This window comes from Dioscorea cayenensis, chromosome 16, assembly GCF_009730915.1.
Source record: "Dioscorea cayenensis subsp. rotundata cultivar TDr96_F1 chromosome 16, TDr96_F1_v2_PseudoChromosome.rev07_lg8_w22 25.fasta, whole genome shotgun sequence".
NCBI classification, from domain to species: Eukaryota; Viridiplantae; Streptophyta; class Magnoliopsida; order Dioscoreales; family Dioscoreaceae; genus Dioscorea; species Dioscorea cayenensis.
This window is the reverse complement of record NC_052486.1, coordinates 21742589-21750767: the sequence shown is the minus strand read 5'-3', so window position 1 is coordinate 21750767 and position 8179 is coordinate 21742589. Positions and strand designations below refer to the sequence as shown.

General features: G+C 37.7%; 1 protein-coding gene across 1 annotated transcript; it reads left to right on the top strand.

Moving 5' to 3' along the window:
- The first annotated feature begins 3609 nt into the window (after positions 1–3609).
- Positions 3610–4673, top strand: LOC120278636 (aspartic proteinase CDR1-like). Its single transcript, XM_039285370.1, has one exon. It carries the CDS (start codon positions 3623–3625, stop codon positions 4667–4669), a length of 1047 nt encoding a protein of 348 aa, XP_039141304.1. The 5' UTR covers positions 3610–3622; the 3' UTR covers positions 4670–4673.
- Positions 4674–8179: the final 3506 nt, after the last annotated feature.

Genomic DNA, 8179 nt, shown 5'->3' with positions numbered 1-8179 from the left:
TCACAAGAGTGTAAAGCTATTATTTACAAATATGCCATAACAGCCACGGAGGTTTAGATTTAATGCAAAAAATATTTTGCTGACGTATCTCGTTGTCCTTTGACCAAAGAGTCGGCACTAGAACAATTGTTAGCCGTTTCTCTTCCAAGCAACATGAAGTTCATCAGGGTTGCCAGAGAACTACATGAAGATGGCAGTCTACATTTACACATTTTAATACAGTTAGAAGGGAAAGCACAGGTAACAAATCCCAGGTTATTTGATCTTCATTCTTGTAGTTCTTCTGTGATTTATCATCTAAATATACAATCCGCGAAGTCCAGTTCTGATGTCAAGGAGTATATCGAGAAAGAGGGTGATTATGTGGACTGGGGTCAGTTCTAGGTTAATGGCAAGTCTTCCAGAGACAGAGACGGAAGACATAACTTGTCAACTATCTATGTCGATTATTCGGGAAAAAGATCCCAGAACTTTTACTTTACAATATCATAATCTTAAACCTAATTATGGACGGATATTTCAGAAACCGTTTATGAATGATTGGCTTGAGCATAATTTCATCTTAATGTCGCTGCGCGGCCGGATGGAAATATAATTAAACATAAGGAGGACTGTTTGCGGCCGACAAGCTTGATCGTGGAAGGACCAAGCCGCATAAGAAAGATTGCCTAGGCCCGTTCTCTCGGTAAGCATAACTACATTTGCGGTCATTTGGATTTCAACCATGCCACGTTTCACTAGGATGTGTTATACAATGTCATTGATGATGTGGCGCCAAATTATCCATATATGCAAGGCGAGTATGTATATTTATCCATTAATCTTCCTCTCAAATTTCCACAAATGACCAAATCGGAGCCTTCAAACCATCTCACAATATAATACAAGTCCAACCATGGCTTCTCGCCTTCTCTCCTTGTACGTAACTCGCTTCTCCATCTCCTTTTATGCGCACAATGTCATTCTATAGCTAGGGCGAGCATGCATGGATCTCGTTCATATATAGAGGCTCATTTTGCTCCTCATGCTACGTACGACCATCTCGAACGTCCAAAAAATATACCATATTGATCGATGTAATTTTTAGATCATTATCTTTCATAATTTTTATTTTTATTAAATAGAATTTGTCAATTCTATCTGTCAGTTATGATACTTCCTAAGTTCACACCTATTTTCTTTCTTTTTTTTTAATGAAAGTGGAAGTTTATATATACCTATTAGTTCTAATAATATATTTTAGGTAATTTTTTTATTTAAAAAATAAATAAATTTTGTTCATGGTAATTTTGACATTTTTAATTGGTCTGAATTTTATTTGGTCATCATTTTAATTTTCAGTGGCATAATAAAGAAACAAGTCGAACAACGAACAGCATGGAAATGGAAAAACATCATATTTTTTCTAAATTTGTCTTATTGGGCTTGCGAATGGACCAATACATTGATATTAATTGTGTTGTGGATGTGTGTTTTAAATGAAGGTACCTATGATGAAGATTTTTTTTCTTGGATAAATCATAAATATGTTGAAATAAAAATTAAATAAACAAGACTAAAAAAATAGCCAAATAAACCGAACAAAGAAACAACCAAAAAGTTAAAAAGACTGCATTCACTAGAGGTGAAGCCACCCATAGAAGGAGAACAACTCTATCTAGCGCTCATAAAATTAAAAGAGAGCTCGAGGGTCTGAATAAAATCACTAGAAAGCAATGGTCCGTATCTCTAGTTGTAGAATACCAAGTAAAGAACATATGAATAATTTTAGAAATAATGGAGCGAAAGGTAAAAGCATACAAATTAAAGATACAATAATTTCTTTTAATTCAAATGTTCCAAAAGAATTTTTAGAGTTGATAATTTTACTTGATTCATTTCTTAAAAGGTGGCATGGTCCGTAATTAGCTTCATCCTTTACTTATCAACGAAGTTAATTCCACACTCATACTCAAGATCTATTATGTACTTGTAGCTTCTACCTTTTATTTTTAATAAATTCATGATTTGCCATTTTTTAAAAAATTAATGAATACTAACTAAAATATTATTTCAAATTTTATTTGAACTTATTTTATATATTCATCAGACATATTTTGTTGGAACGTGGGGAATGCACTTTGTTATGAAAATTTTCGAAGAGTAAATTATACATATATATACAAAAAAATTTCAAAATAGACTTGTTCTTAATAATACAGAATCACCATTAATAAGTTATTTAAATCCATTCTAACAAATAGGGTTCCTTAGAAATCCCTACCGAATAAACCAAAAAGATATATTTCAATAATAAAAAAATCTATTCCAACTTACTTGGGCGTTTTTTTTTTTAAATTTATTTGTAAATTAAACGTTAATGAGAGAGAGAGAAAAAAAAAATCCACAAAATGCGTGCTTAACAAATTGGTAATTCCGAGCAATCCAAAATAGCTACCCAAATTCATTGTTTATTCAACCAAATCAAAAATAGCTAACGAAATTCATAATCTTTTACATTCTGTTATTCATGAATATCCAATACCATGCTTCAAGGTAGTAGAGTATCTCCTACTCTTATCTAAAATAAACTATGTTTATCCTTTGACGTAGTTTCAAAGTTTGATTTCATATTTATCCGTTTATTTATTTATTTATTTTTAAATTTCCAACTTACAATCTTTGACATACAAATTTACATTAGTTTACTGGGTATAAAAAATTATGTGTATATCATGCATAACAACTAAAAAATATTTAGAAGCAAAATTTTGAATGATAACTTTTTAAGATTTGAATGCATTACCTCAATTAGTGTTTTTTAAAACAAAAAGTAACAATTTTTTAACGTAATTACCTATCTATCCCTATGTTATATAATAAATAAAAAATAAAATTTATAAATCTATGATTAAGATTGATCCACGTTGGTAGTTATCTACTGGATTATTTTTAGAAAAAATAAATAATTTATCCATTAATAAATTATGAATTTTTGTGAGATAATAATTTTAAATTAATAAAAAAATAAAATAAAATTCATTAAATATTTGTGAAATCTCCATAGAAACAGAACCAGATGGTAATCTCTAGTTAGTTCACGTCTCGTTAATCTTCCATGATTCAAGCATTGATCACGTACTATAAATAAGACCCATTGGCTACTTGCACCAGCCAGTAGCCACCTCATGTACACAATATAAACAGTTAATTAAGTATCAGCACTCCAACCATGGCTTCTTCTTCGTCCTTTCTTGCCTCAATATTGTTAATTTTATTGTCTGTTTGCTGGATTTTTAATGCATGCAATGCAAACTCTCAAGGCGGTACTTCGGGGTTTAGCATGAAACTCATGCACAGAGACTCACCTCTTTCCCCACACTACCAACCGTCTGTCAAGTCCGAAGATCTCGTCAGGGCCATGATTGAGCGCTCCATATCTCGAGCTCGTTACATCTCATCCAGCATCTCCGGCACTAGTTATAACGATGATGATGATGATAGTGATGGTTATAGCGGTGGTAGTGGTGGTGTATATACTAGCATTGCTTCTTCACCATCATCTTCATCATCAGCACCATCATCAGCACCAGCACCCTCAAACATAAACTCAAAAGTGATCCCAAACAATGGTGACTATCTCATGGAGTTGGAGATCGGCACACCACCAGTAAAGATGGTGGCCATCGCCGACACTGGCAGTGACCTAGTATGGGTCCAGTGCAAACCTTGCGACCAGTGCTATAATCAAACTGATCCCATTTTCGATCCCAGCAAATCATCCACCTTCAAAGGCTCAGTTTCATGCAAAGATGACATTTGTCTTGCAATCCCAACCCCAATCTGCCTCAATAACCAATGCAACTACGTGTACGAATACGCCGACGGTTCTTTAACGACTGGGAACCTCTCTAGGGACACATTCACCTTCTCTTCAGGCTCAAACGAGTCCTCCTCCTCCATCCCCGGAATAGCCTTCGGCTGTTCTCATGACAGCGCCAGCGCGGGTTCATTCGAGCCGAATGTAGACGGGCTGGTCGGTCTGGGAAGTGGAGGTGCGTCACTAGTGAGGCAATTGGACTCCTCCATTCATGGAAAATTCTCTTACTGTTTGGCTCCATACACCGAGAACACCACTTCAACTCTCAACTTCGGCGATAACGCACTTGTTAATGACCCTGGCTTTATCACCATTCCCATGGTCCGCCGTTCTGTTACCTTCTACGTTGTCAAGCTCCAGTCCATCGCTGTAGGGAAAGATACCATTCCAAATGAATCTCTTGATACAAATATCATAGTCGACTCGGGCACGACCATCAGCTTCATACCAGACATCCCGTTGAAAAAATTGATCGATGACCTGTCCAAAATGGTCAATCTCACCCGAACTAATGATCCTCAAAACTACTTTTCACTTTGTTATTCCCACCCTATCAAAGATCCACCCTATCCCTTCCCGGACATCACTTTCACCTTCGATAAGCCGCCCCATGATGGGGCATCGATAGTGCTGACTCCCATGCAGGCGTTCATCTACGTCTCCGATAATGTACTATGCTTGGCCTTGCAAGACAAGAACCAGGTGGGCATTTCCATTCTTGGTAACGTAGCGCAGCAGAACATGCACGTTGGCTACGATCTCAACAATAACGTGCTTTCCATGGCTCCTGCTAATTGTTCCAAATTCTAGACTAGCTACTACCGTTACGTACCTCCTCCTCTTCTTCTTCTTCTTTCCTATTTAATTACTTTTTATCTCTCTCTATATATATTGCACTACTTTTATTTATTTATTCGGTTTGTTATGTACATTATCTGCATTTTAATTTACCCAAATAGATAGATAATAGGAATTAGAAAACTCTTCTCCATCATGACTAGGGGTGGACATGGGCCGGGCGACCCATGGGCTGGCCCGAACCCAGCCCAAAAAATACAGGGCCTGGGTTTAGAAAGTTGGCCCAAAAAACTGGGTTGGGCTCAAATATTTTGGCCCGATTGAATTTCGGGCTGGGTTTGGGTCAGATGAATTTTGACCCGACCCAGCCCGGCCCGAATAAATAAATAATATATATATCATATATTATTTATAATATATATAATTATATATATAATAGTAATAGGCTTGAAAAGAGTAAACATTTATAATACTTGTGTTATATTTTTTTAAAATGTTTGAAAAAATTTTAGGGGTTGTAGTAGTAGTTTTATTTAGTTATTTCAATTATTTCATAAAAAAATTATTTATTTTTTGGGTCGGGTTGGGCTGGGCCTGGGCCTAATGACAATCAAATGGGTCGGGTTTGGATCAAAACAATTTGGCCCGAACATGGCCCGGCCCATCCCAGCCCGAATATATGGGTTGTATTTTTGAGTCTAGCCCAGCCCGGCCCATGTCCACCCCTAATCATGACCGTCACAAATAAATGTCAAATCATATTTGGAATAATTTAATTTTTATTTTAGAGTTTTTCATTTCTTTTAAAATTAAGTAATAAATCAGTAATTTAAACAAATAAAAAAATTGTCCAAATGTATTAATTAATTAAAAAAATATTATGTTTTGCTTTGCTTTGCTAACTAGCTGTCTAATATATGTTTAATTTGCCCGTGCATTATTAATGTGCATAGTTCTCTCTCTCTCTCCTATAAATTGTACACCACAAAAATGGGTTCTTGCTCAAGATTATTCACAAGAATGTAAAGCCATTATTTACAAATATGCCACAACATCAACGGAGGTTTAGATTTAATGCAAAAAATATTTTTCTGACGTATCCTCGTTGTCCTTTGCCTAAAGAGTTGGCACTGGAATAACTAGTATACATTTCTCTTCCGAGCAACAGGAAGTTCATCAGAGTTGCCAGAGGAATGGGCTAAGCTTAACTTCGGTTCCATTAAACTCAGAAAACTAGCCTTACTGCAGGAAGTGGATGCCCTAGACTTGGTCAAGGAGTCTCGAAGTTTAACTGTGTCAAAGTCGCGTAAGGAGTTGGAGCTCTTTGACAACTTGGGGGAAATTCGTAAGCAGGAAGAGATCTACTGGGAACAAAGATCCCGTTTGTAGTGGTTAAAAAAGGAGGATGAGAACACTAAGTTCTTCCACGCAATGGCAAATGGGCGTAAGAATAGAAATTTCATTCGAAGTCTCTGTCAGAATGGTATCACTATTTTGGAACCACAAGAAATTGGCAAGGTTTTAACCACCCGTTTTAATCAGCAGTTTGGGTCTAAGTGATCCTCCAGATTTAGAGTTGATTTTCAGAAGTTGTTTTGTGTTCAAAACACCAGTAGATCTGGCTCCCTCGGAAAGGCCTTTCACCATAGAGGAAGTAAAGGGAGCGGTTTTTGAACTGGAGAGGGATAAAGCCCCAGGACCTGACGGTTTTCCTATTTATTTCTTTAAGCAATTATGGGATACTATTAAGTCCAACCTCTTCCTACTTTGCTATCGACCCATTAGCCTCATTAATTCTTCTTTAAAAATTATATCTAAGCTGTTGGTGGTGCATCTTAGTAAATTGATGAGCTCGCTGGTGGACACTGAGCAATCAGCGTTTTTACGAGGTCGATGTATCTTAAATAATATTTCCACTGCTGAAGAATTAATTTTTAGTATTCATAAGCGCAAGTTACCGGGGCACATTTTGAAAGTCGACTTCTCAAAGGCTTTTCATGTTGTAGATTGGGACTTTCTCTTTGACTTGCTTAAGGCTAGGGGTTTTGGAGAGCATTGGGTGGGTTTGATCCAGAATATTTTGTTCACATCGAAAGCGACCATACTTGTAAATGGGTCCCCAAATAGCTATGTTCGATATCAAAGGGGTTTACAACAACGAGATCCGTTATCTCTGCTATTTGTCCTGGTTACGGATGTGCTGAGTACGATGTTCTCACATGCGCTTCAGTCCAAGGTTTTGGTTGGGGTGGCTATTGGTTTTGACTTGTTGGTTTTGACCACGGGAGGGTTGGATGACCTTAGGATTGTTAAACTTATCTTGTATTTGTTTGAAGGCTTGTCTGGCCTTGAGACCAACTTTTCAAAAACTTATCTATACTCTATTAACTTGGGTGAGCTCCCGGACTCTTCAACTGCTGAACCTTGAGCTGCGAGAAGGCCTTACTTCCAGTTACTTACTTGGGCATTCCGATTTCGAGTAGAAGGCCAAGAAAACAAGATTGGGAGGTGCTTATTAGTAAAGTAAGGAGAAGGCTCTCTTCATGGAAAGTGCATCACTTATCCTTAGGTGGCCATCTTACTTTGATGAACTCGGTCCTCTCCGCACTCCCAACCTTTTGGATATCAATGTTTAGATTACCCCGCTGGGTCATCAAGGATATCGATCGAATCAGAAGAAACTTCCTGTGGTCTGGTCCGGACATTGATTACCCAAAATGTAGGTTGGTCGGCTGGAAGAACCTCTGTCGACCTCATGACCATGGGGGTTGGGGTATTTTGGATTTGTTTAACTTCAACCAGGCACTGTTAGGTAAATGGTGGTGAAAATTTATGACTGATCCTTCTTGGTGTGGCGCGGAGGTAGTATAATTCAATTACGGTCTCTCCAGATGGAATTTGATCCCCAGGCAATCTGGAAGGATTTCTTTCTTCTGGAAAGGGATGTCTAGCTGCCTTCCGGTGCTAAGAAGGTGCGTCTCTTATGGTATTCATTCTAGGACCGAAACGCTGTTTTGGAAAGATCGATGGCTTGATAATAGAGCCCCTATATCTCTAGCCGGAGGAGTTCAAAAGAAGCTTACATCCCAATAGCTCCGTTCACGACTTGTTCTTTCTCCTAGATGAGGCACCTTTCTCTGAGGACATGGAGATATCAACATACCGGGATCATCTTCGGGAGCCAGTGGGGGAAGCTAGGGATAACAAGTGGTGGCGACTTACAAGAAATGGCGTTTTCACTGTCAAATCCTTCTATTGTTTCCTAAATGATTGGGGCCTGTGTTGCCCGATTGCTAGGTTCTTTTGGCGCAATACTTGCCCAAAGAAAATTAACATTTTCAATTGGCTGGTATGGAAAGATAAGATCCTTTCCCTAGAGAACCTCAGGAAAAGAAGATGTAACTGGCTTCCAACAACTACATGTGTTTTGTGCCATTCTGCGATTGAGTCAGTGGATCATCTTTTTCTCCAGTGTCCATTCACTAGACAGGTGTGGGGGTATTTCGTGAGGCTCCTTCATCT

Excerpts from the sequence above, each read along its gene's own strand:
- LOC120278636 (XM_039285370.1), top strand. The coding sequence starts at position 3,623 with ATGGAGTTGGAGATCGGCACACCACCAGTAAAGATGGTGGCCATCGCC.